This window comes from Raphanus sativus, chromosome 2 (genome assembly GCF_000801105.2).
Source record: "Raphanus sativus cultivar WK10039 chromosome 2, ASM80110v3, whole genome shotgun sequence".
In the NCBI taxonomy this organism is placed as follows: domain Eukaryota; kingdom Viridiplantae; phylum Streptophyta; class Magnoliopsida; order Brassicales; family Brassicaceae; genus Raphanus; species Raphanus sativus.
In genome coordinates, this window is record NC_079512.1 from 37,286,838 (window position 1) to 37,312,417 (window position 25,580).

The following is a 25,580-nucleotide window of genomic DNA, read 5'->3' on the forward strand; positions in this document are numbered from 1 at the left end:
AACAAGTCTTTCTTCTACGTATTGCTAGCTGCTGACTATTTGTATCTACAGGATACTACTACTACAGCGTGGCTCGACTCGAGCAGCTACCAATTGTTACAGTTCTTTTATGCTTACGACCATGCACACGCGGCACACTATTGATCCGTGTTCGTTTGGATTTGTCAGTTTGACCATAGACAGTCACACCCATGATCAGTTTCATTCATCCGTATATTATAGACTTGAGAGAGAGTATGTATCTGCTTTACAGTTATTATCGTCAAACGACACCGTTTCCTGACGTCCGTTCCTGACAAAATGAAACGGTGAAGCAAAATAAACTTCAGACAAGCTGTCTTTTATTTTTCCCCTTTCCCGATTGTGTTTTGTCTTTTTAGTTTTCTTTTTTTCCATTTTCGCCGGAAATTAGCAACGACCAAACTTTGTGTTCAAAAGCTTCTCGTAGAAAACTCACAGTATACGCCTCCCTCTCTCCCACTCTCTCTCTCCCTATCTCTTCCCAAGATCTGATCTCTTTTTCTCAAACCCTAATCTCAAATCAGATTTTATTGTTTCATCTTCCGAATCACAAAATCAGAGATTCAATTCTGGGTTGCTCTTAATTCCCTCCGAGCTTTCCAAATTTAGTAACTTTTTCCCCCAAATTGATCATGTTTCCTTAAATGTGGTAGATCGAGACCTTTTTGGGGGAAGGGAGGGAGGGAAGGTGTGTGCATGAGGATTTGGTGTTTCCATTGCTTCACCACCGACGAGGAAGAAGAGAACAAAGGCGGAGTTTCCAATAGACTGAAACAATCGGCCATGGATAACAACAACAAAGGTGGAGACTTTGTCGATTTCGATCTAAACGAGAGTGAGTCAGGAGAACGTTTGCACGGTGCTGAATTGGAGCGAGTATGGTCATCTGAGATTCGCTCGCATCACCATTTGGTTCAGGGAGAGAGTAGCAATGCTGCGGCTGATGTAGTAGTAGCAGCTGCTGAGGAGGAGGATTGTACGATGGAGGAAGCTGATCACGATTCTTACCACAAACGTGCCAGAGTCTACTCTGCCCTTGCGTGAGCCTCCTCTTTGACTCCTTTCCCCTTTGATAGTGGATCGCAAAGTTTCGATTTTTTTTTTTCAATCCTTTTTTTGTTTGTTTGTTTGCAGTGAGTGCCGGTCAGCTTCTGGGATATCTTCAGATGCTGGAAACTCTGGCTCGTCAGTGGAGAGAAGTGTTAGTTTTGGCGTTGCCTCTTCTTCTCGGACAGATACTGATATGTTCTGCCAGAATTTCATCTTGAATTACACTGGTCGGAAAGATGGGAAGAAAGATGATGGAGATGATAACGGTTCTTCAGATACAGAGGATTTTGAAGTTCACATTGATTTGACTGATGACCTCCTACACATGGTACACATTTTTTTTTTCTTTTTGCATTTTCAGATATATCTTAGTTTTTTAAAATTTTGTAATGTGTTCCCCTTCAGGTATTCTCGTTCTTGAACCACATCGACCTCTGTCGCTCTGCTATGGTATGTCGTCAGTGGAGAGTAGCTAGTGCTCATGAGGATTTTTGGAAGGTCTTGAACTTTGAGAATATGAGGATCTCTATCGACCAATGTAAGTTTGTTTGTCATACATATGTTAAAGGTGTCTTTTCGTTTACTAATCCATAACTGGAAGGCGTTATTAGTATACATAGACAAAATATAATCTTTTTGGTTGCCTTGTGTGCAGTTGAAGACATGTGTCATCGCTATCCCAATGCCACTGAAGTGAATGTTTACGGCGCTCCTGCTGTTAACGCTCTGGCTATGAAAGCAGCTACCACTTTGAGGTATCTGGAGGTTTTAATCATAGGAAAAGGTCATATCAGGGAAAACCTTTTCCAGGCATTGGAGGAGTGTAATATGCTGAGAAGCGTGACTGTAAATGAGGCTATTCTTGGAAACGGTGCTCAGGAAATACACCTGAGTCATGATCGCCTACGTGAACTTAAAATTACAAAATGCCGAGTCATGCGTTTGTCTCTCAGGTGAAGTTTCTTTTTTTCATTATAACTCATTTTCATTTTTATTCGTTTATATGTGTCTCATTCTCAGTTACTGTTATTTCTTTCTGTATCTTTTAGGTGTCCGCAGCTGAGGTCTTTATCGTTAAAAAGAAGCAACATGTCACAGGCGATGCTCAACTGTCCACTCCTCCAACTTCTTGATATAGCCTCCTGCCATAAGCTCCTGGATGCTGCTATCCGTTCAGCTGCCATTTCGTGTCCTCAGTTAGAGTCGCTCGATGTTTCCAACTGTTCCTGTGTCAGTGATGAAACTTTGCGTGAAATAGCACAGGCTTGTGCTGGTCTCCATATTCTTAATGCTTCGTACTGCCCCAATATATCTCTTGAGGTTGGTCCTCTTATCTGATTCTGCTTTTCTACCCTCTTCAGCTGTCTCATACTCGTTTTTTCTCTGACTTGTGTGCGCTTTTCCTCTTTGAAGTCGGTACATCTCCCCATGTTGACAGTTCTCAAGCTTCATAGCTGTGAGGGTATAACATCCGCGTCTATGACCTGGATTGCTAATAGTCATGCTCTGGAGGTCGGTGATTGCTTTTGTCTTATCGACACCCACATACACATATATCTGTTTCCAGTTGGGTTAATCACATATCATCTATTACAGGTTTTGGAGCTTGATAACTGCAACCTGTTGACATCTGTAGCGTTGCATCTCTCTCGTTTGCAGAGTATAAGCCTAGTCCATTGCCGCAAGTACACTCTTCATCTCTAGTCTCCTCTGCAGATTTTATTGTTATGAGTTGTTACACCTCAAAATAAAAATTCTAATCATTTCACATAAATGTCCTCTCTCCGCTGTGTTTAACAGATTCACAGAGCTTAACTTGCAAAGCACCATGCTTTCATCAATCACTGTTTCAAACTGTCCAGCGCTACGCCGAATCACAATCGCTTCCAACTCTCTTCGAGTATGCACTTAGCCACCTTGATCTGTTAAATACATTTCCATTAGTTGGGAGTTTTGCTAATATTCTTCACTAATGGTTGCAGCGATTAGCTCTCCAGAAACAGGAGAATCTGACAACATTGGTTCTGCAGTGCCAGTCCTTGCAAGAAGTGGACCTCTCTGATTGTGAATCACTGTCTAACACTGTTTGTGAAATATTTAGTGATGATGGTGGATGCCCAATGCTGAAGTCATTAATTCTTGACAACTGTGAGGTGTGTGATACATATTCATTCTTAAGGCAATGGGGGTGATATTTTTCTGGTTGCTTAGCTGATTTTGAATTTGTATTTATCTTATAGAGCTTAACAGAAGTGCGATTCTGCAATTCGTCGTTGGCTACTCTGTCCCTTGTTGGCTGCCGTGCTGTTACTTCTCTTGAGTTGAAGTGCCCTCGCATAGAGCAGATATGTTTGGATGGTTGTGACCATCTTGAAACTGCACTCTTCCAGCCTGTGGGTGTTGCTTCTCTCATATCAAATAACTAAACTTTTCTGAACTGATGAGTTTTTCCCCTTCTCTAAATAGGTTGCGCTCCGGTCTCTAAATTTAGGGATATGCCCGAAGTTGAGTGTGCTCAATATCGAAGCACCTTATATGGTGTCCCTTGAATTGAAAGGTTGCGGTGTACTGTCGGAAGCATCCATCATTTGTCCTGTGTTAACATCTTTAGATGCTTCTTTCTGCAGGTAATTATATATATTATTTTTTTTTCCATTTTCATGACTGATATTATGGTGATGATAATCAATTTTCCCCATATTAACTTTTTCAGTCAACTGACGGATGTCTGTCTGTCTGCAACCACTGCTTCTTGCCCACTGATTGAGTCACTGGTGCTAATGTCATGCCCTTCTATTGGCTCTGATGGCTTGTCTTCCTTAAACGGTCTCCCAAATTTGACTGTTCTTGATTTGTCCTACACTTTCTTGATGAATTTGGAACCCATCTTCAAGTCATGTATTCAACTCAAGGTAATTAAGACCTTATGATCATATATACTTTATATCTTACCATGAGAACTAGAGTTATGTTGTGCTTTCTTTGCGTATATTTTTTTTTTGTTTAGGTACTCAAATTACAAGCCTGCAAATATCTGGCTGACTCATCATTGGAGCCTCTGTACAAAGAAGGTGCTTTACCGGCGCTTGAAGAGTTGGACTTGTCTTATGGAACTCTCTGTCAGACTGCGATAGATGATTTACTTGCGTACTGCACACACTTGACCCATTTGAGCTTGAACGGCTGTGTTAACATGCATGACCTTGATTGGGGTTCAACCAATGTACAGCTATTTGATTACTTTGGCGTATACGGTTCTAGCGGGAACATACAGGAATCAGCTGAAACAGCCAACCGGTTACTGCAAAACCTCAACTGTGTGGGCTGCCCCAATATCAGAAAAGTGTGTATACCGCCTGCAGCTCGGTTTTATCATCTGTCATCACTGAACCTTTCGCTATCGGTCAATTTAAAAGAGGTTAACCTCGCCTGTTCCAACCTGGTCTTACTTAATCTAAGGTATGTGAGGATTTGCCCTTTTTTCTCATCAAAGATTGGTGTTATTCCATTTGCTAATTGAATTTCGAATGAAAATTAATTGTCTAGCAACTGTTGCTCTCTGGAAGTACTGAAGCTTGTCTGTCCAAGATTGGCTAGTCTCTTTCTTCAGGTATGTTTCCTCATAATTGGCTCACTTTAAGTTATATGGTTTATATATGTTAAAGTTATTTATAGTTCTAGCACTTGTGTACTAAACACACTTTGGTACCTTTGTATTTGGTAGTCTTGTAACATGGATGAAGCAGGAGTTGAAGCAGCTATATCAGGATGCTGCTCACTAGAGACACTGGACCTCCGTTTCTGTCCAAAGGTAATTCTAGGGAATGTTTACTTCCATATCAAAATCTAGAAAATAATCCCTTTGGGTTCATATAAAATTTTGAAAACCATGTCTTGGTGGTGATTGGTAGATATCCTCGGTGAGCATGGGGAGGTTCCGAACAGTGTGTCCTAGTTTGAAGCGCGTCTTCAGCAGTCCTAATCTTTTGCAAGATTAGTGTCCCCTTGTTTTATTATTACATGCAACTCTTTTTTTTCCTGCAGATCTGTACAAATGCTTTGTTGTGTTGTGTGATGTTTGAGATGTAAATGGGTACAAGCATTCAGTAGTGCTTGTACCTCTCGAGCAAGCTTGTACTATGTCCCTTTCTACTTAGTCTGCTTGTGTGTGATGATACAAACCTAATAACATAAATACTGTACCTATTTTTTTTCTTTTTATTTTTGTAGTATTTGCTTTGATTATATTGTTGCTACGTTATAAATGGAGTTATTCTATTTGCCTCGATGATTTGGTTTCATTCTGATCGGATTGGGACATTAAGTTTTCATGTCGGAGAAAAAGCAACTAACAAACAAATCTTCCGTTGATCATTTATCATTTATTTGCTGATTTACTGTATTAAAATCTAAGAAAATTTAGCAACACAAATGCTTACAAAATTAACAATAAAAGAATGAAAAACCTATATAAAATATTGCTAAAACAAACATAATTAACCATCAGTAGTTTGTTTTGATATTAATTAATGTTATAAATCGTTAATTATTGAAATCAATTCCGCGCGTAACACGGATTAAAAAACCTTTATTTATTATCAGTTGTGCGTATGCATAAATTGTAGAGAGAAATTAAATTGTGTTTTTTCAAAGTCGTTTCGTCTTCTTTTTTTGCGAATATGCGATCCGAGAGGGCGGGAAGTCAACCGTTATTATTATTTTATTTTTACTTTTGCTTGCGGTTTTACTTCAACCAAAAAAAAAATTAAATGTACAGTAATTAACCATCCCCTTCCTCTCTCACAATCTCCTCCTTAGGGTTTCAGGTGCTCAATTTGAATTTTGAAAAATTTCTCTCGCGTCTTCTCGAGCGTTTTCTCGTTTGAGCTTCATCACGAATTACATGAGAGATTGACTTACAAATGGATTCGAATCTGCGGAAGGGCGATAAGGTTTGGGTTGAGGATAAGGATTTGGCTTGGATTCCCGGTGACGTGCTCGATTCTTCTTCCAGTAACAAGGTCCATGTCGAGACTTCTACGGGGAAGAAGGTTCGATTCGATTAACCGTCTTTTTCGCCGGTGAATTTCTGTTTTGTCCTCCTTCACGCTTTTTTTTCTGTTTATTTGGGGGATATAGGTTTCCGTCTCTCCGGAGAAGCTCTTTCTGAGGGATCCTGACGAGGAGGAGCATAATGGAGTGGATGATATGACCAAGCTGACTTACTTGCACGAGCCTGGTGTGCTTTACAATCTTCAAAGGAGATACGCTCTCAATGATATCTACGTGAGTTCTTTCTTTTCACTCTTTTGCTTATTTAGAGTCCGCTTGAGTATAATTGCTGCTTGAGTTTTTGTTTTCATGCTGCCTGGGTTACTTTATTGAGTTGGATTTATATCTATATAGAACTGCCTGTGGAGTTTCTTGTGTATCTGTTTATGGTCTAAGACATGTTAACACAGGAAGTAGATTCAGTTTTTTTGTTCCGCCCCCATTTTGTCTATGATACTGTGGGTGCCCCGTGCCCCCCAAAGACTTGAGATTTAGCTTTATAGCATGCATTTAGGCCTGTCCTCTGTGGAAATTTTTAGGTATCTGTAAAAAAACTGACCTGAGTGGTCGTGTTTGGGTCCTTGAATGGTCTATGTATTTGAGAATACATTTTGAACACCATCTGATATGCGTTAGTGTTTCTGTGTTTATGCTCTATCGATCAAATGCCACCTTTGGGAATGAGTAATTATACATTAGGGTAAATACTTTCTTGCTTATTTTAATTTATGGCTGTGTCTATGTGATGGGTCCCTCTTATGTTGACTTATAGTTGTGATGTGTTTTAATAACTCAGTGTTATATCATCTAGCTGAAAATGTTGATCTTGAATTTAATAAAATGTGCGAACAAGGAATGCATATATCATTACATTCATACTCTTTAAAAACTTGCTTATTAGGTATCCAATTGTACTAGAAACATCCTCGTAATCCAACCCTAACTTTGGGTTCCAATATAAGCATTATTTTTGATTGGATAATCAACCTTGTAATAATCGTTGTCCATTTTTTATCAGTTTGTTGGCCGTCACTGTTAGTCATATAGGTTGAATATTCCGTCTATAGAAGGAGAGCTTCGTTTCCTTATTTAGTTGACAAAAGTAATTATGTTCTATATGGTTGCACTCAGCTAGATTTCACTGTCAGCTAGTTGACAAAAGTATTTCACCGTTCCATTCGTAGATTGTTCCTGACTGCAGTATCTTCTTACAACTACGCTCTATTTCATTTTCAGACATACACTGGAAGCATTCTGATCGCTGTTAATCCATTTAAGAAGCTTCCACATCTCTACGATGCGTACATGATGGAACAGTACAAGGGAGCACCATTCGGTGAGCTCAGTCCTCATGTTTTTGCAGTTTCTGAAGTTGCATACAGGTGGTCCGCCCTATTTTCCATATTTTTGCTGACATTCTTACCTGATATTATCTGTCATGTTAATCAATTAACCTCAGCTATGCTTCATAATCCAGAGCGATGATTGACGACAGTAGAAGTCAGTCTATACTCGTCAGCGGTGAAAGTGGAGCTGGCAAAACTGAGACAACGAAACTAATCATGCAGTATCTTACATTTGTTGGGGGACGTGCAGCTGTAGATGATAGAAGTGTTGAGCAGCAAGTCCTTGAAGTAAGATTTTTCTTACACGTTTTGTATCTTTTATCTTGTTCAGTGAGAAGAAAAGAATTAAAAGATACTATTGACTTGCCTTCCTCTGGTATCTGTTTGCAAATTAAATTATAGGCAACCATATTTGACTTTCTTTGCGACTGTTCTAATATAAGTATTCTTTTCCTGCAGTCGAATCCACTCTTGGAAGCATTTGGCAACGCGAAAACAGTTAGAAACGATAATTCCAGGTGAGTTATGGAATTTGTTTTTCGTTTTGTTTAGTTTTTCGATGAGATCATGAGAACTGGGGGGTGTTTCTTAGATTGGCCTTATGCCATTTCTCAACAATTTTCCTGACACATAGGAGCATTTGTGGAACCTATCACGTTTAGATTATTTGGAGCTGTTAGAAACCAGTGGTAATGGCGTACTAAGATGTTAGTATCTCTTGTTACAAATTTTAAGTTGTAAACTCTGATGGTCTTAGTAAACTTGTACTTGAAGTATGGTAGTAATTCAACTTCAGTTATATGATCTATTGACAAGTTTTTCCATTAAGACATGCAACCTCTTGAACCATTGTGAAATGCATTACAGGGTCTATTTGGTTTACGAAAATGTTTCCTGTACATGGGGTATGGTAACAATCTAACTGCTACCGGGGTAACTAGTTTTTTTTTTCCTGTTCATTTCGCATGTATAGAACACTAATCATAAATGTTTATGATTTAGAATTCTTATTTTGCAAGAATTGCATTGAGTGCACATACCATGTTAGCTGCAGTTCATGTGTGGTGCTCTTACTTTTTCAATTAGATTTTAAGATTCTAAAAATGACAGATTTACTGACAGACCTACTGAATTTTGGTTTGTTCAGCCGTTTTGGCAAGTTTGTCGAAATCCAATTTGACGCAAATGGTAGAATATCTGGTGCTGCAATCAGAACGTACCTTCTGGAGAGATCACGTGTAGTCCGAATAACAGACCCTGAGAGGAACTATCATTGTTTTTATCAGCTGTGCGCTTCTGGGAATGTAATTCTTTTTCCTGCTCTTTAAGTCTCATAAGATATTGGTTTCTGTTTTCTTGCTAGCGAGCTACGCCAGTTTTTTTTGGCTGATGTTGTCAGTAACCTATGCCGATTACTAATGTATTAGTGTTTTTTTCATTGTATAGGACGCTGATAAATATAAACTAAGCAATCCACGTCAATTTCATTATCTAAATCAAAGCAAGACATATGAACTGGAGGGAGTAAGCAACGCAGAAGAGTATAAGAATACAAGGAGGGCGATGGATATTGTGGGCATAAGTCACGATGAGCAGGTGTTTTGTCTTCTAATTGTATTTTCACATAGTTTTCTTCCTTCAGTTATTAATAGTCCTAGTTTCTTGCATAAATCATTAATCAGGAAGGGATATTCCGCACACTTGCTGCAATTCTGCATCTTGGAAATGTTGAGTTTTCTCCAGGAAAAGAACACGATTCTTCGGTAGTAAAGGATCAGGAATCTAGAATCTATCTGGAGATGGCTGCTGATCTTTTCAAGTACATGGAATTTTCTGATACTACTTTTTTTTCTAACTAGACGTACAAAGAAATTGCTTTTATTTATTTTGTTGTATTCTGAAATTATTCAGGTGTGATCCAAATCTTTTGTTGGCTTCGCTCTGCACACGTTCAATTCTGACCCGTGAAGGTCCCATAATCAAAGCACTTGACTGTAATGCTGCTGTTACTAGCCGGGATGCACTCGCGAAGACTGTTTACGCCCGTCTGTTTGACTGGTTTGCTTTTACTTGCTTCATCTCTCATTCACTGGATGTTTATTAATGCATCACTCTTCTGTTTGAAATTCTCTTTTAATGCTTCTGTCAGGTTGGTTGACAAGATTAATAGGTCTGTTGGTCAAGATCCAAACTCACGTTTTAAAATTGGAGTCCTGGACATTTATGGCTTTGAGTGCTTTAAGAGTAACAGGTTAGCGTGTTTTGTTGAAGTAGTTAAATAACTGTTTTTTCCCAGCCTTATTCATTGCTAGTTTTATAAGCGCACCGTGTAAACTTTATGTGGGCTGGTGCATTTCTGTCGGCCTGGTATATTTTCACCCAATCAACGTCTAAAGATGAAAACTAACACCAAAATACTTGTTTGCACTTCGCAGTTTTGAACAATTTTGCATTAATTTTGCAAATGAAAAGCTTCAGCAACATTTCAATGAGGTAATATAGATCTCATTTTCAAAGGTTAAGCCAGATTTTGGGACATGGCTTCATGTCCTTATAATCTCTGCTCTGTTTTCAGCATGTATTCAAGATGGAGCAGGATGAGTACAGAAAAGAAGAGATTAACTGGAGTTATATCGAGTTTGTTGACAACCAGGATGTCTTGGACCTTATAGAGAAGGTACGTTTCTCCATGTTTCAGCTAGATTTATATTTAACATTTCTGTTCTAATTTCTTACCCCATAACCTGTTGTGATCTGTGAAACTTGCAACAGTCTATGTTGTATCGAAACTTCAATTAGTTTTTTTTGTCACCTTCAGTGAGGGATTTTGGTTATGACACATATTTTCAAATTCTCATCTCTGTCTATTTTTTACTACTATAATCTCAACTATGCCTGCATGGTCTAAGAAAACGAACGGATTACTACTGATGCCACATTGTACTGTCGCATATCTTAAGGTTAATGTGTCAATACATTCACCACACGTCTAAAGTTCATTAAGACGCCATTATTATTCCTATTATAGAATGTGGACAATAAATGATCTAGTCCAGCTGCAAGAATACTGGAACTTAGTGAGAAACATTTATATTCTTCGGTTGATAGTTTTGTTGCATACTGGTATGGTGAAATTTAATAACATATGTTTCTTTTCAAACTACTGTTGTAGTTGCCAGCCTCAAAAATTGTGTTCCCCTTTTGTTTTCTTTGTTTTGTTAAACTCTAGCAGACATGATAGCAAAATTTATTTATTTTCCTCTGATTCTACTATTAATACTTTTGCTACCTGCAGAAACCTATTGGGGTAATTGCACTCTTGGATGAAGCTTGGTACAATCCGTCTCATCTTGTGTCTCCACAATAGTATCTTCTCTTTGTGCGCTGACTTATCTTTGTTTGTTTTTTATGCAGCATGTTTCCTAGATCAACTCATGAGTCATTTTCAATGAAGCTGTTCCACAACTTTAAAACTCATCCTAGATTGGAGAAGCCAAAATTTTCAGAGACGGACTTTACTCTCTCTCATTATGCTGGCAAGGTAAGTCGTGCTCTAGAACAGAGATTAATGTTATTTTGTGTCCTTCAAATCCCAATGAGTTTGTCCCTCTTCATTTCGGCAGGTTACTTACCAGACTGAAACGTTTTTGGATAAAAACCGTGATTATGCTATAGTGGAGCATTGCAATCTGTTGTCTTCCTCCAAATGCCCCTTTGTTGCTGGACTTTTTCCGTCAGCGCCAGAAGAGTCTACCAGGTCGTCTTACAAATTTTCCTCTGTGTCTTCCAGATTTAAGGTCAGGAAACTGCCCAGCTATCTCCTTTTTCACTTTGCAAGATACTCAGTTATGAAAGTTGTGTATATCAAGAACTATCAATCGTGAAACCGATCATTGATACGACCATTAACTTTTGATTGTAGCAACAACTTCAAGCTCTCATGGAAACTCTCAACGAAACGGAGCCTCACTATGTTCGTTGTGTGAAGCCAAACTCCCTCAACAGACCTCATAAGTTTGAGAATCCCAGTGTTTTACATCAACTTCGTTGTGGGGTTAGTGGATATGTGGTCTTAGTTCATTTTTACATTTTCCTTGGCAGTTATGGTCTATTTTTAAAGAGAGAATCTTTAACTTATTTTCTAGCTAGTTTGGTGTTTCTATCGATCTGTTCTTTAACGTAAATGAAGTGTGTGAAGTTTTGTAGCATGATGCATATGTTTTCCCGTGCTATGAAGCCTATGATAGGCTAGAAACTTATATTCATGCTCTTTTTGATCTTGGTCAGAATGCAATTTGTATTTATCTTTATACTACCATCGTTTTACATTTTTGTTGACATAATTCAAATGAAAGTTGTTTTCATCTAAAGGTCATTGTGCTTCCATGTTCTGTTACAGTGGCTTCCTAAAATTGTTATAATTGAACATTTGTGATCTTACTAGTCCAGTTGGTTGTACTAGTATTTTTCATGTTCATGGTTTTTCGTTCTCTTCGTTGTTTGGTATTTCGACTTTGATGATATCTTGTATCTCACAATTGGATAGGGAGTACTGGAAGCTGTTCGGATTAGTCTTGCAGGGTATCCCACACGAAGGAATTATTCAGACTTCTTGGATCGGTTTGGTCTGCTAGCTCCAGAGTTCATGGATGAGAGGTACGCATATTTGATGGATGATTCTAAGATCATTGTCGGAGTGGTTATCCTATATTTGTCCATGCAATTTGGTCAGTCTGTGCAAATAATATTTTATACATTTTTTCTGTGACCTCCTGGTTGAGGAAAGATAGATAATATGTTGATAGAACTTAAACATTATTTATAGCTTTCGGTCAGACAGGACGAATAGGGACCTTGATTTCGTTAAGTTTCCAATTTCTTGTATCCTGCATTGAATAATCTTTTTTGCCAAGCAAGGTTGATATGTATAAATATTTGCAGCAACGATGAGCAGGCACTGACCGAGAAAATCTTGAGGAAAGTAGGTCTTGGGAATTATCAGGTATACTGATCCCAACATTACTATTACTAATAACATTTCGCTTCTTGGTGGGCCAAAAACCCAAAGGATTCTCTCTAATGCATGGCACCCACTTAATTACTTTAATTGATTTGCTGATATGTGGATCATCTTTCACAGCTTGGAAGGACAAAAGTTTTCCTTAGGGCTGGTCAAATTGGCATTTTAGACTCTAGGCGGGCTGAAGTTCTTGATGCTTCTGCAAGACTCATTCAGCGAAGATTGAGAACATTTGTTACGCACCAGAACTTCATCTCTGCGCGGGCCTCTGCAATTTCTTTTCAAGCATACTGTAGAGGTTCCTTTCTCATCCACTACTATTCTTATTTCTTTGTTTATATGCAGTTCTCTTGCATTCGAATTTTGTGGTCGTTTGAGATATCTTCATAGATGTAACAACCTACTCTCGGAAAATTATGTTATGATTTTTTTGTTAAACATGTTCACATTTATCTTCCATGCAAATTGTGGTTACTAGTATATTATTAGTTTGTACATGCTTTTTTCATTTTTCTTTTCTCTGTTTCATTTCGATGCTCTAATAATAATAATAATAATAATAATAATAATATCCATTGGCAAGGATGCCTGTCTCGAAATGCTTACGCCACTAGAAGGAATGCAGCGGCAGCAGTTTTGGTACAAAAGCATGCGCGCAGATGGCTGTCAAGATGTGCATTTGTGAAATATGTATCGGCTGCCTTAGTAATACAGTCTTACATCCGTGCTGACTCAGCTCGTTTGAAGTTTGCACATCAGAAACAACACAGAGCTGCTTCTGTCATTCAGGTACATTGAATCTCCGAGTTCGTATAATAAATTATGTGTAACACCTTTTTTTGCTATAAGTTTTCATATGGGGAACTATATATCCAGCTAGTTTCCTGATGTCTTTATCCTCATTCATCATTTCACTCTCTAATGCATGCTCGAATAATGTGTATCTCTTAGGCTCGTTGGAGAATGCATAAGTTTCGGTCAGCTTTCAGGCATCGTAAATCTTCTATTATTGCCATTCAGTGTTGTTGGCGGCGGAAGCTTGCAAAGAGAGAGTTTAGAAAACTTAAACAGGTATGTTTTAGTTATGTTAAAGAGCAGGGTGATATCAATTGGCTACATATCACTCAAAGGATAAACATGCAAATCTTTGTCTTGCAGGCCGCTAATGAAACAGGTGCTTTGCGATTAGCTAAAACTAAACTTGAGAAGCGGTTAGAAGATCTTGAATGGCGGTTGCAGCTTGAGAAACGATTGCGAGTATGTTCCCAATTTTGTCGTTTATATAGTACTGATCTCCTGAAACAGTGTAAATAACTACAAGTGATTTAAAACAGACAAGTGGTGAGGAGGCCAAGTCAGGTGAAGTATCCAAGCTTCAGAAAACATTGGAATCTTTCAGCCTCAAACTAGATGCAGCTAAGCTGGCTACCATTAATGAATGCAATAAGAATGCAGTACTTCAAAAGCAACTAGACATATCCATAAAGGAGAAGGCTGCTGTTGTAAAAGAACTTAATGGAATGGTTGAACTGGAAAAAGAGAACACTTCGTTGAAGGTAATTTTCTACTATTCTCCATATGAGTGCATATAAAGATCTTGTTCTGTCATTGTCTTAAACTTGGATTCCTTCTTAAGGGTTGTATTCTCTATCATTGATTTTTCTATTAGTTAAAAATTTACTTAGGTTTTTAATCAGTTAAAAATTTACTTAAAAAGAGTCCTTAAGTTTTTTCCCTTGGGTCAACCTCCGCAATTATGTTTCAGTTTACCTACAGGGCTGGTCAAATTTTTTAAGTTCTATAATAACGGGATCCAGTTTCCGGAGAGTGTGAAAGTGGATATATATTAATTGCATTTGTGAAAGGGTATTCTGAGAAATTCTCTCAAAAGTGGTTAAATCTTTGGATAGCATGTCCTATTCTTTTCTTTGTTCGCTGCTTGTTTTTTCTTTTCTTTGATATATATTGGTATCTTTTTGGTAATGCTTGATTGCTTTCACTTTTTTCTTAGTGCCCAAATTCTTTCGTTTCGGTTGTTCACGGGTTTTTTGGTAACCCTTTTTAAATGATAGAATTCGATGAATTCCTTGGAAAATAAGAATCTGGCTCTGGAGAAGGAGCTTCTGAGTGCTAAAACCGATTTCAGTAACACACTACAGAAGTTGAAAGAAGCTGAAAAAAGATGTTCTGAACTCCAGACGAATGTTCAAAGGTTTGTAGGTGCAGTGCAGGTCTTTTTCTCAACTCAACCTCAGGTTTGTGTTTGACAAGTGTATTTACTTTTGCCTTGCAGTCTCGAGGAGAAACTCTCTCGCTTGGAGAACGAGAACCATGTCTTGAGGCAGAACACGTTAAGTTTATCCCCAAAGAGAATAGGACAGAGACTTGGTGAAGTATGTAATCTTTGACTTTTCTCTGCTGCACTTTCTGAATATGCATGCACGAAAGTATGCACTCTGTGAAATTGCTGGATATCTTACCTTTTTGAACCATGCATCCCACCACCATTGCTTGTCAATTATTGTCATCCTGTCTTCTTTGGTCTTTAAGTTTTACCAACTGCTCATTACTACTGCCTCTTCAACAGAAACACTCTAGTGCTATCGTACCAGCTCAGAATGACAAAAGATCTGTTTTTGTAAGTAACTACTCCTTTTTCATTTGTTTTATGACCTCTATCTTTTTATTTTTGGTTTGTAAATGCTTGAAAATGAGGACTCTACCTTGCCGTTAATATGTACAGGCGACACCCACACCATCAAAGCACATTATGCCCATTTCACATAGCCTGTCAGAACCACGTCGATCGAAATTCACTGCAGAAAGAAACTTGGTACATATTCACTGCCATTTTCATTAGGCTGTCAATATTTTTTACGGTGAACGAAGTTGTTTTGCTGAGTTGAATCAATATGTTCGTATTATCTCATATCTGTTTCTTGTCATGTAGAACTTTCTTGTTGTTGGGTGAAGTAGATACTAATTTTGACATAAGTTACCACTATAATGCAGGAGAACTACGAGTTGCTCTCCAGATGTATAAAGGAAAATTTGGGATTCAATGATGATAAGCCACTGGCTGCTTGTGTAATATACAAATGTCTTCTGCACTGGCACGCCTTTGAATCTGAGAGCACAGCGATATTTAACATCATTATCGAGGGAATTAATGAAGCCCTTAAGGTGATTCCTGTTGTAATCAATTTTTTCCCTCTTGATTTCACTCTTGTTGAAGGAATCTCGTAAATTTCTTAGCTTAAACAAATTGATAGAACTCTTTTATGTTGTGGTTTCTATGTTTGTTTCAGGGTGGAGATGAGAACAATGTATTACCATATTGGCTTTCAAACTCTTCAGCACTTCTATGTCTCTTGCAGAGAAATCTGCGGTCGAATAGTTTTCTAAATGCTAGTGCTCAGCGGTCTGGGAGGGCTGCATATGTAAGTTCAGTGGATAGATATCTCCACTTCAGATTAGTTTGCACGTTTCATTTCTGTAGAATTAAAATTCTCATTGTCTATTGCTTATTGAGATTCAGAAGCACCGTGTTACCTTGTTTTAATATGTTCACTGTGTAAACTGATGTTCTGTTTCTTGCGTACCAGGGAGTAAAGACTCCTTTTAAACTCCATGGACCTGACGATGGTGCTGGGCAAATAGAAGCAAGATATCCTGCAATATTATTTAAGCAGCAGCTGACAGCATGTGTGGAAAAGATTTATGGTCTAATTCGTGATAATTTGAAGAAAGAATTGTCACCGCTTCTTGGATTATGCATTCAGGTGAGAGTCCAAAAGTAGGTAGATATTCAGCATCGTTGATATTGATTCTCTGAAATATTTATTGGATACCATTAACTTAGTTCTTTAACATGCACCAAGATACTTAGTTACTGAGACTTTACACGCCATTTGGCATTTCTCATGTATTCTTCATTCTATCTGTTGTTTTTGGTATACAACTTGATGGTACACAATATCAAGTTTGTGCACAGCATTATATGTTTGTTATGTGACAAAAGATCTGGGTTACCGTGTGTTCCTAAATAAAATATAGCAATTTGGTTATTGTAGCGTTATAAATTGCGTGTTTACTGAACTGCGTTTAGTTTCATCTCTTTAGTTTCAAAATTCTGAAAATTTTGTTGGAATAGGTTATAACTTTTCAAGTGTTTCTTTAATGATCTATAGGCGCCCAAAGCTTCACGAGGGACTGCTGGAAAATCATCTAGATCACCAGGTGTTGCGCCGCAGCAATCACCGAGTAGTCAATGGGAAAACATACTAAAATTCTTGGATTCTCTTATGTCCCGCCTACGCCAAAATCATGTATGTACACATTCCGTAGCTTCAATTATAACTTCAATTATAATGTCTGCTTCTACCCACGCGGTTTTTAATGATGTTTTCATCCTGCATGGATAAAATTCTATTCTTCTAAGTTCGTGTATATTGTATTGGTCTAGTAATTACGCTGTAGTTTCCTGTGCGAGGATTAGGAATTAGAATGATCATGTTCCAAGCTGCCTTGTACTTTAAGAATATCTATGTTCTTGTTTTCTAACCTGGATATCATATTGGTAGGTACCCTCGTTCTTCATTCGAAAACTTGTGACTCAGGTTTTCTCATTTATCAACTTGTCACTTTTCAACAGGTAGATGTTGTCTTTTTTTCAGTTCTTTGCTTTGTTGCTTACCGCAGTTTACATTTATTTTCTGCATATTTAATCCGAATTCCTTTTCAGTCTTCTCCTTCGACGTGAATGTTGCACATTTTCAAATGGGGAATACGTGAAATCTGGGATTGCAGAATTAGAGAAGTGGATAGCCAGTGTCAAGGAAGAGGTACACCATGTTATATACTCGTTAGTTGCTTCGTAGACGGATGCTATCTGTGATCTAAAATTTTGTGAATGCAGTTTTCAGGAACTTCTTGGCACGAGTTAAATTACATTAGACAAGCTGTCGGATTCTTGGTAAAAAATCATCTTCTTTTCTATTCTGAGAAAAGTCTAGTTTCATTTTGTAATTGAGCTTGCATTTAATTGAATTGTATTTTATGAAACTTTTTAATTTTCGTCCTAGGTTATACACCAGAAGAGAAAAAAATCACTGGAAGAAATCAGGCAGGACCTGTGCCCGGTACGTTGTTTGGCTTCCATTTTTTCTTTTCTTTTTGGATCCTGGCCTTGAGCACTTCTGAAATCTCATGAAAACTCGGGACTATTGTATTCTTCTGTAGGCATTGACAATAAGGCAAATATATCGAATAAGTACGATGTACTGGGATGATAAGTATGGAACTCAAAGTGTCTCAAGTGAGGTGAGTTAATGTCTAAAGCTCTTAATCATGGGCGCTTCTAATTGTGTTTAAATGTCTATTTAAACATTTTTACACATATCTCTGTGCTGTAGGTGGTTTCTCAAATGAGGGTACTTGTTGACAAGGATAGCCAAAAACTAACATCTAATTCCTTCTTGCTGGATGATGATATGAGGTATTATTCTCGTCCGTTTTGTCTGTATAATTAATTGAAATACTTCAAATGTAAGCCGGCTCTCAAGTTTAGTTATTCGTGAGTAGAAGAATATGGTAGCAACGACATAAACGTTTATATCTCTAGCTCGGCCAAGGGTTACAACTTGTGAGTTATACATGTGAAAATCTAGGATCCATGTAAACTGAAAAACGCTTTTAGTATATCTAAGGTTTGGTTTGGGCATTTGGTTGAGAGTAGACGGTTAGTCAAGTTTCTCTCGCATAACTCAGACATAGTTTAAGTTGATTAATGTATCGTTTTGTGTGTGTGCAGCATTCCTTTCTCTGCAGAAGATATAGATAAGGCTATTCCAGTTTTAGACCCATCAGAAATAGAACCACCAAAATTTGTATCTGAATATACGTGTGCACAGTCCCTTGTGAAGAAACCCTCCACAGCTTCAGCCTCAACGCATATCCTTTGATGCATATGAGCTTGATTATGCATCAATGAAAGTTAGGAAGAAAAAAACATTTGGTATTTTGCAAATTTCTCTTTTAGGAGAATGAAACAATGGAAGCTTAGACTTTGTAACTGTAGAACTTTACTATACGTTGAAGTCAAAATATTTGTAATTGTGCAATTGTCAGTTTTTTCTTTTCTTTTTGGGGACTGTAAATGGTACAGCATCTTTGTGAATATTAAGTAATGAATTCTCTTAATTCTTTGAAATTTTATGGATATTTTCATTGTTCATTACACATCAACTATGTTGATGATATGCCAACAACTATGTTGATGATATAATTATTTGAGAGTTACATGCCAACAACTATGTTGATGATATCAATGCGAGCATTCCCGTCCCCTTACTATTGTGTGAAAGTGATTTGTAGTTATAGTACACCACCAAATATTACTGGTGACCAAATCACAATCTATTCTTTTGTAATAACCGATATTACTCTTATTGATTATAACTTTTATAATATATATTAAACTTGTGGTACCAAACGTAAGAAGTCAAATAATTTATAATTTCTTATTAATATTTTCACTACTAAATAAAGTTTATAATGAAAAATATTTATTTATGTTTTCATCTAAAAATTTAATGTCTTGTAAATTTATTTGTAAACTAAAATATATTTAGAAATTATATTTTTATTTTAAAATTTATTCTCTTTTCAATTATCTAAAAATTAAAAATTTTACTTGATTAACATTTATTTACGTATTTTGTTATCTAAAATATTTTTTGTCTTGTAAATTTATTTGTACACTAAAATATATTTAGAAATTATATTTTTATTTTAAAATTTTTTTCCTTTTGAATTATATAAAACCTAAAATTTACTTGATTAATATTTAGTTATGTGTTTTGTTATCAAAAATATTTTTTGTCTTTTAAATTTAGTTGTACACTAAAGTATTTTTATTAATTATCTATTTTATTTTAAAATTTATTTCCTTTTCAATTATATGAAAATCAAAACTTTACTTGATTAATATTTAGTTATGTGGTATGTGTTTTTTTTAAAAAAAATTAACTCTTTTATTATAAGATTTTACAGAAAACAACACAATATGTATAAAACTATTTTTATTTTATATATATTTTTAGATTTTAGATAAATTTTAATATTATTAGTTTTAATAATTTATCTAATCAAAAGAACTAAAATTCGTTTTTTATTTTGTGGCTAATTTATATGTTATATTCATTAAAAATATAAATGATATTAACCACTAACTTTTTATTTTAAAATATATTTCTAGATGTTGGATAATCCTTATCATTATTAATTTTAGTCACTTATCTAATCAAATTATTAAAGTTCATTTTTATTTAATGGGTAATTTGTATTTTTATTCATTAAAAATATAAACGATATTAACCGTCCTAATTTTTAACGTAAGAGTTATGTTGCGAAAAATTACTTCGAATAGATAATTTGTATTTTTATTCATTAAAAATATAAATAATATTAACCGTCCTAACTTTTTAATGAGAGGTACGTTGCGAAAAATCACTTCGCAAATAATATTATAGATACCCAAGATACCAAAAAAAGTTTGTTTTATTTGATTTAGTATAAATAATTGTATAGTTTCAAAAAGAAAAGTTTCGAAAAAAAAAGATATAACGAATATATTTGATTTATAATTTTAATTTTAAGTATTTATCGTCGACATAATTTTTCTTTGAATTTTCATAAATTTTATTAAAGCTGAAAATGGGTAAGGTTATGATTTTGGACTAGAAAATAATGTTCGGTTGATTTATTAGTTTCTACTCACAACCGGTTTAGCCACCTGGTTTTCATAAAATTGATTTTGGTTCAGTAATTAGGCTTTTTTTTATGGGCCGGCGCCACATCTTCACCTTCATCAGTATTCACATAGATAGATTAGAGTTTTTATAAGTTAAGAGTTGTATTGATCAAATAGGAACAATTGCTACTTTTTCAATTGTTGTGCACTATAAGAGTTACAAACAACTTGTATCAACATGATGACAGATGCTTTGGTTATGATGTTCAATCAACATGATATGATAATGATTATAATGTCTCAATCTTTCTCTACCCATGGCTAAAGGGATGAGTAACCTGGTGAACCTTAGGGGCTTCGGTGCTACTGTACTGTCGTCCCACAGCTCGAGCACGAGGAATCGATTGCTTCTCAGCTGCAAGCGCATTTACATTCTCAACTAGATACTGTCACGGGAGCCTCCAAACCACATTACCTTCCTCGTTCCCTTGCCTATCGAGGAATACCTTCAACACCGAACTCATCCAGCTCTTGCTCCCATTTCGTGTTGTCCACATTTAGCATCACAAAATGCACTTTGTCCCTGCAGATCACAACGAAACTAAGACAATAACAGACCAGAGTCTGAATTACCAAATCCTCCTCCCAATCAATCTCACATCCTCTCTTCCTTTTCTTCCTCTTGCTATCTCCAAGCTCCAAAGACAACTCACTTCCATCATCACAAGGATCTTGTATCGCATCAATCCTTAACTTAGCCGCCTTAATCTTCTCTCTTCTTCTTCTTCTTTCCACCGCATCACAACCCTTCACGTAAGAAATAGGCAAATCATCATCAAGCCCTATATCTTTCTCCAACACTTCCTTGAGTGTAAGTCTCTGACTCATCTTCGACTTCCCTTTCCACCAATCTTCACACGATACCATCTGAAGAAACGAGCTCCTTTGACCTTCATCATCATCATCATCATCATAACAATACATAGACAAGCCCCAAAACCGCAACAACCAAAGGCATCGGTCTCCTCCCTGTAGACAAAAACCACTTCAAAGAAGAGTTCATAAGAAACCCCCCTTGCTTCATCACCCTCTCCTTCTTCTTACCGTCAACACCACTCAGCCTCGGCGTCTTCACAAACATCCCCACGAGATCAATCTCCTGCAACTCCAACCCTAAATACTCAACAACACGCTTACACATACTCCCCAGCTGATGCAAATCAAATCAAATCACATCCCACAACACCAGCAATCTCAAAACACCTCCCTTCCCTTCTCTCCTCACCAGCGCGTAGCAACACGTGCCCTTGGGGTCCTCTTACGCCGCCCAGCTAGTTGTCGTACTCTTGCAACGTCCCGCATCCGCAGCAAAAGGAGTTTCCTGTGTAGTAGTCGTCGCGTTGGAAGTCGGTGCCGTTGCATCTCTTGCACCGCATGGTTTGCAGAATCGGAAAAAGTGTCCAACTTTCGATTTGGGTTTTTTGATTGATCTTCGTGGGAACGAGGAGGAGGATCCGGTAATGGTTCCGACAGGGAGACACGACCGGAGCGACGGCGATTAGAGTTTAAAAGTAATGAAGGAGATGCCTAGAGTTATTTATTAATTAATTTAAGTTTTTTTATTTTTATTTTTATTTAAAAAAAAAAAAGGACCGAACAAAATCTATTAAACTACTTACTTTGTGTCAGAGTTGTTAAAAGTTAAGTTCAAACGAACGGCCGAGATCTGTCTGAATTCAAAAAAGGAAACTCCAAAAAAAAAAAGGAAACTCGTTTGTCGTTTTATATCGATCTAGAATCTAGATCTGTCAATCGAGAGTCGAATTAAGGGTTTTCGTCGGGAGCCTCCATGATGGAACGCAAGGGACATGAGAAGGGCAGCCGAAGCATCTTGGAACCGATCCCTCTTGATCTGAAGAAGAAGAAGAAGACTAGATCGCGTCTGACCCATCACCAGAAAGACGTCTTTTGCGGAGATGAGTCAAGGGACAATGGCGTTGGTAGCGACAAGAGCCCCCCAGGTAAGAAGCTACATGTCATCCTCCCTTTTGATATGGAGGTGGAGACACTGACTAGATTGCCTGGAAAGTCGCTTATGAAGTTCCTATGCGTGTCCAAGACTTGGTCTTCCCTTATCCGAAGCCAAAGATTCGTCGCTTCTTACTACGCTGCCAAGCCTTCCCGTTTTGTAGCCGCTTTCACCAACAGTGTATTTGGTGAACCCAAGCGTCTGTTCATCTTGTCGGGAGAGGAAACTTGTTGTTCTTCTTCTTCTTCTTTGGTTGCCAAGCTAGACATGACAATACCCTTAGTGACCTTGCCTTTCAACGTCTACAAGTATTTTTCCGTCCATGGCTTTATGGCTTGTAAAGATGGGACAACGTTCATTATATGTAACCCTAGCACGCGGCAATTCATTACCTTTCCCTGCAAGGCAACGAGCACACGCTTGGGATACGATCCTGTTGGTGATCAATTCAAAGCATTGACCCTGTTGACATCTAGGTATGATCATATGCATAACCCTAGTTTGATGTGCACGCACGAGGTTATAAGACTTGGAAGAGGAGGAGTAGTATCTCGTAGCCGATTTACATCCCCGCCTTATCGCCCTTTCACTGCCGGACTAAGCATCAATGGTTTCATCTATTGTGGTGCTTCTGTTCCAGTTCCAGTTCCAAATCAAGAAGACACTCCTTCTACTCGTGTGTTTGTTGTGTGTTTTGATGTTAGAAAGGAGAGGATACTAAGTTTTATCACAACGCCTAAGGAGGTCCTGGTTTGGAAGGGCTTTACATCATTGATAGAATACAAAGGGAAGCTAGCTGTCGTTGTACCAAACTGTTTGGGATGTGCTTCTTTCGACCGTTTTGATCTTTGGATACTGGAGGATGTGACGAAACATGAGTGGTCCAGACAATCATTTGAGCTTCCCTTGCCTCTTCCCTTCACTCTGGGGATGGGTAAGCGTATGATTTCCCAAGGAACCAACAAGGCCGGTGAAATCGTTTTCTCCCCAGCAATTCTGCCAGGCCGTGCCCAGCCCTTCTATGTTTTCTACTTCAACCCTGTCACGAACAACATGAGAAGAGTCAGGATCCACGGAGTCGCAGATACTGAAGAGTTCTGGAGCCGTTATGGACTCACTGGCACATGTTGCGCCTCTTTCTCACCCCAACACGCTGATAGTATTGCTTTATTATAAACGTGTGTGTGTGTGTGTGTGTTTTTTTACTGGTACTGTTGAAATACATGAACGTGATAGCGAACAAGAAGCTCGATTGGCAGACTATGGAGCAGGTTCCCGTGGCGGTGGAACTGCCCGAGGAGTTTCAGTTTCGGTGTTTTTGTCCCGTCTCCAAGGAACAGTCGAGTGAGGACAATCCTCCTCCGATGATGATGTCTTGTGGCCACGTGCTTTGCAGGCAGACTATCACCAGAATGTCGAAGAATGGCGCTAAGAAAAGTCCTATGTATGAACCGCATTGGAGCATATAATGATTAGAGAGAGGCATTCATAATGCTCTAATAAGAAGAGGAGAAGACACATTCAAAGACTGAGAAGAAAATATCCAAAAGCTCTAGCTTGTAGTTAATTAGCTACAACATAGCCCTAGAGAAGTTGTCCTTAAATCTATTAAACCAACGCAAGACAAGATTTGGGGGCTTTCATAAAACACATTTCTAGTCCATTACACTAAACACGTGATCAACAACAAGTCCTCCTGCAACTAGAAAAGCTCTATCTAGCTTGTTGTTCATAAAAGGAGCTAGCATTACTTGTACTGCTGCTCGATTTTGTAAATATCAGGGGATAGTTGTCGGCAAACCTCACACCAATATGAAAGGCTCCAACCTCCTCCTCATAAGGCAACGCTGAAGCAGTTAAAGGAGATCCCAAAATCAAGCAAGCCTCGTCGATAGAAACAACGCCACGGCGGCAACGATTACAGAAGCAGCAGCGACGGTTCAATCCATGTTTGGAGATTCAGGAAACTCAGAAGAAGTTGGTTCAGCTACTTTCGACACAGGTGAAATTTCATTATCCACTACCAATTTCTACTAAACCACGATAAGAAAACACGATTACTTTAGCCTATATAAAAAAGAGAAGCTTAAACAGAGCTTGATCTGAAGTAGCTTTCAGGAGATGTTCTATATGTGCTAGTGTTAAAAAAGACAACAGTTAAAATGTTGCAGGGGCAGAGGTCTCTTGCTTTAGATACACCGATTGGGGTGTGGCAGTTGCTCTTTGCAGTAAGAGCGTGGCCATTGGTAAATCACTGGTGTGATTACTTGCATGCAAACAAAACATTCGCGAGTTTATCATCATGGCATGGGCGACATATGAGCACAGCTCCTAGAATTTGCAAGGGCAAAATAAGAAACAAGATACACTTGTGTCATTGAGCTTACATATTGTCATTGAGTTTACATATTGATTCATTCTTTAGTGATACTTTGTGTTTCTTGTCAGATTCTTCATATTTAATGATGTTCCAACTTTCAGACTGTTCCAGTTTTTAACATAATGGAACCAACAATTGATACGCTGTCTGTTATTACCAATAACTGCACAAAAGAGATGACCGGCACCACCACATATCTGTATATGTTGTACTTGTATAGCAGCTGCATGCGTTATCATACCAATTAGACATTGCAAAATAAAACTTGAGAAAGCAACCCACTGTTGTTTTTCATTTTATTTCATTTTTAGCATATCGGCTCAAGTAGAATAATAGCCTTAACCAATTGATTTCTCAAGATTCGTCTAGTGCCATAAACGTTTTAAGAGATTGAACATTTTGGTGAGAATATAGACGCTGCACGAGTCGTACTGATTCAGGGTATTAATACCAATCAATCCACTACTACAAAATCTTCCCTAACTATGAGTTTAATTAACCCAAAAATAAATCAGATTTGAAATTAATGTAAACCGGGTCAAAACTGAAATAGGTTTTTTAGCAAAAACTGAAATCGGTTTATATAAATTCACCCGTCAATAAATCTGCCGCAACATAAATTAAAAAGTCTGTCACCACAAAAATAAAAAATCTACCAACAATTTTATGTCAAATATATGAACCTGCCGTAAGTAAATAAGTTGGACATATGAAAATAAATCGGTCCATAAAAAAATAAGCTGACCACATAAATCTACCATTTATAACAACTCAGCTACCTCACTCGACATATATATTTTTAAATTCTGTTTTCTAATCAAATCTGCCAATTAAATATGCCGTGTGAATAAATCTGATGTTTCTTAAAAAGTCTGACACTATTGTACTGGTAGATTTTTTTTCTACACAGATTTTATAAACAGATTTAT

At 37.5% G+C, this 25,580-nt stretch overlaps 4 protein-coding genes across 4 annotated transcripts; 3 read left to right on the forward strand and 1 right to left on the reverse strand.

Annotated features, from left to right (window-relative positions):
* Positions 1-307: 307 nt before the first annotated feature.
* Positions 308-5,357, forward strand: LOC108841704 (F-box/LRR-repeat protein 15). The gene is made up of 16 exons (XM_018614465.2): positions 308-1,061; positions 1,156-1,399; positions 1,477-1,609; positions 1,727-2,024; positions 2,121-2,391; positions 2,485-2,583; positions 2,668-2,756; positions 2,872-2,971; positions 3,054-3,224; positions 3,312-3,464; positions 3,538-3,698; positions 3,785-3,983; positions 4,079-4,530; positions 4,618-4,681; positions 4,796-4,882; positions 4,983-5,357. The coding sequence occupies exons 1-16, from the start codon at positions 718-720 to the stop codon at positions 5,067-5,069; spliced, it is 2,952 nt and encodes a 983-aa protein (XP_018469967.1). The 5' UTR covers positions 308-717; the 3' UTR covers positions 5,070-5,357.
* A 510-nt stretch (positions 5,358-5,867) lies between these two features.
* LOC108841701 (myosin-15) lies at positions 5,868-18,711 on the forward strand. The gene is made up of 38 exons (XM_018614461.2): positions 5,868-6,122; positions 6,211-6,357; positions 7,360-7,505; positions 7,601-7,757; positions 7,929-7,987; positions 8,617-8,773; positions 8,916-9,065; positions 9,152-9,288; positions 9,381-9,527; positions 9,619-9,720; positions 9,905-9,962; positions 10,045-10,146; positions 10,765-10,802; positions 10,884-11,010; positions 11,093-11,266; positions 11,392-11,523; positions 12,016-12,125; positions 12,411-12,471; positions 12,610-12,787; positions 13,073-13,278; positions 13,441-13,560; positions 13,648-13,746; positions 13,824-14,045; positions 14,562-14,701; positions 14,783-14,882; positions 15,077-15,127; positions 15,233-15,322; positions 15,502-15,672; positions 15,798-15,929; positions 16,095-16,271; positions 16,680-16,817; positions 17,073-17,143; positions 17,234-17,333; positions 17,408-17,464; positions 17,574-17,630; positions 17,731-17,811; positions 17,904-17,986; positions 18,302-18,711. Exons 1-38 carry the CDS (start codon positions 5,994-5,996, stop codon positions 18,450-18,452), a joined length of 4,557 nt encoding a protein of 1,518 aa, XP_018469963.2. The 5' UTR covers positions 5,868-5,993; the 3' UTR covers positions 18,453-18,711.
* A 1,664-nt stretch (positions 18,712-20,375) lies between these two features.
* On the reverse strand, positions 20,376-21,848 carry LOC130508237 (plant-specific TFIIB-related protein PTF2-like). The gene has a single exon (XM_057003603.1). The coding sequence runs from the start codon at positions 21,224-21,226 to the stop codon at positions 20,735-20,737; it is 492 nt and encodes a 163-aa protein (XP_056859583.1). The 5' UTR covers positions 21,227-21,848; the 3' UTR covers positions 20,376-20,734.
* A 105-nt stretch (positions 21,849-21,953) lies between these two features.
* On the forward strand, positions 21,954-23,944 carry LOC130508236 (F-box protein At1g30790-like). Its single transcript, XM_057003602.1, has one exon. The coding sequence runs from the start codon at positions 22,092-22,094 to the stop codon at positions 23,445-23,447; it is 1,356 nt and encodes a 451-aa protein (XP_056859582.1). The 5' UTR covers positions 21,954-22,091; the 3' UTR covers positions 23,448-23,944.
* The last annotated feature ends 1,636 nt before the right edge of the window (positions 23,945-25,580 follow it).

What these genes read in the sequence shown, in the direction of transcription:
- LOC108841704 (XM_018614465.2), top strand. Translation starts at nt 718, where the DNA reads ATGAGGATTTGGTGTTTCCATTGCTTCACCACCGACGAGGAAGAAGAG. An exon ending in TAATTCTTGACAACTGTGAG is followed by an intron (nt 3,225 to 3,311) that starts GTGTGTGATACA and finishes TTTATCTTATAG; the next exon opens with AGCTTAACAGAAGTGCGATT. An exon ending in TGGCTAGTCTCTTTCTTCAG is followed by an intron (nt 4,682 to 4,795) that starts GTATGTTTCCTC and finishes TGTATTTGGTAG; the next exon opens with TCTTGTAACATGGATGAAGC.
- LOC108841701 (XM_018614461.2), top strand. Translation starts at nt 5,994, where the DNA reads ATGGATTCGAATCTGCGGAAGGGCGATAAGGTTTGGGTTGAGGATAAG. An exon ending in GTTTCTGAAGTTGCATACAG is followed by an intron (nt 7,506 to 7,600) that starts GTGGTCCGCCCT and finishes TTCATAATCCAG; the next exon opens with AGCGATGATTGACGACAGTA. An exon ending in TTGCTGGATGATGATATGAG is followed by an intron (nt 17,987 to 18,301) that starts GTATTATTCTCG and finishes GTGTGTGTGCAG; the next exon opens with CATTCCTTTCTCTGCAGAAG.
- LOC130508237 (XM_057003603.1), bottom strand. Translation starts at nt 21,226, where the DNA reads ATGTATTGTTATGATGATGATGATGATGATGAAGGTCAAAGGAGCTCG.
- LOC130508236 (XM_057003602.1), top strand. Translation starts at nt 22,092, where the DNA reads ATGATGGAACGCAAGGGACATGAGAAGGGCAGCCGAAGCATCTTGGAA.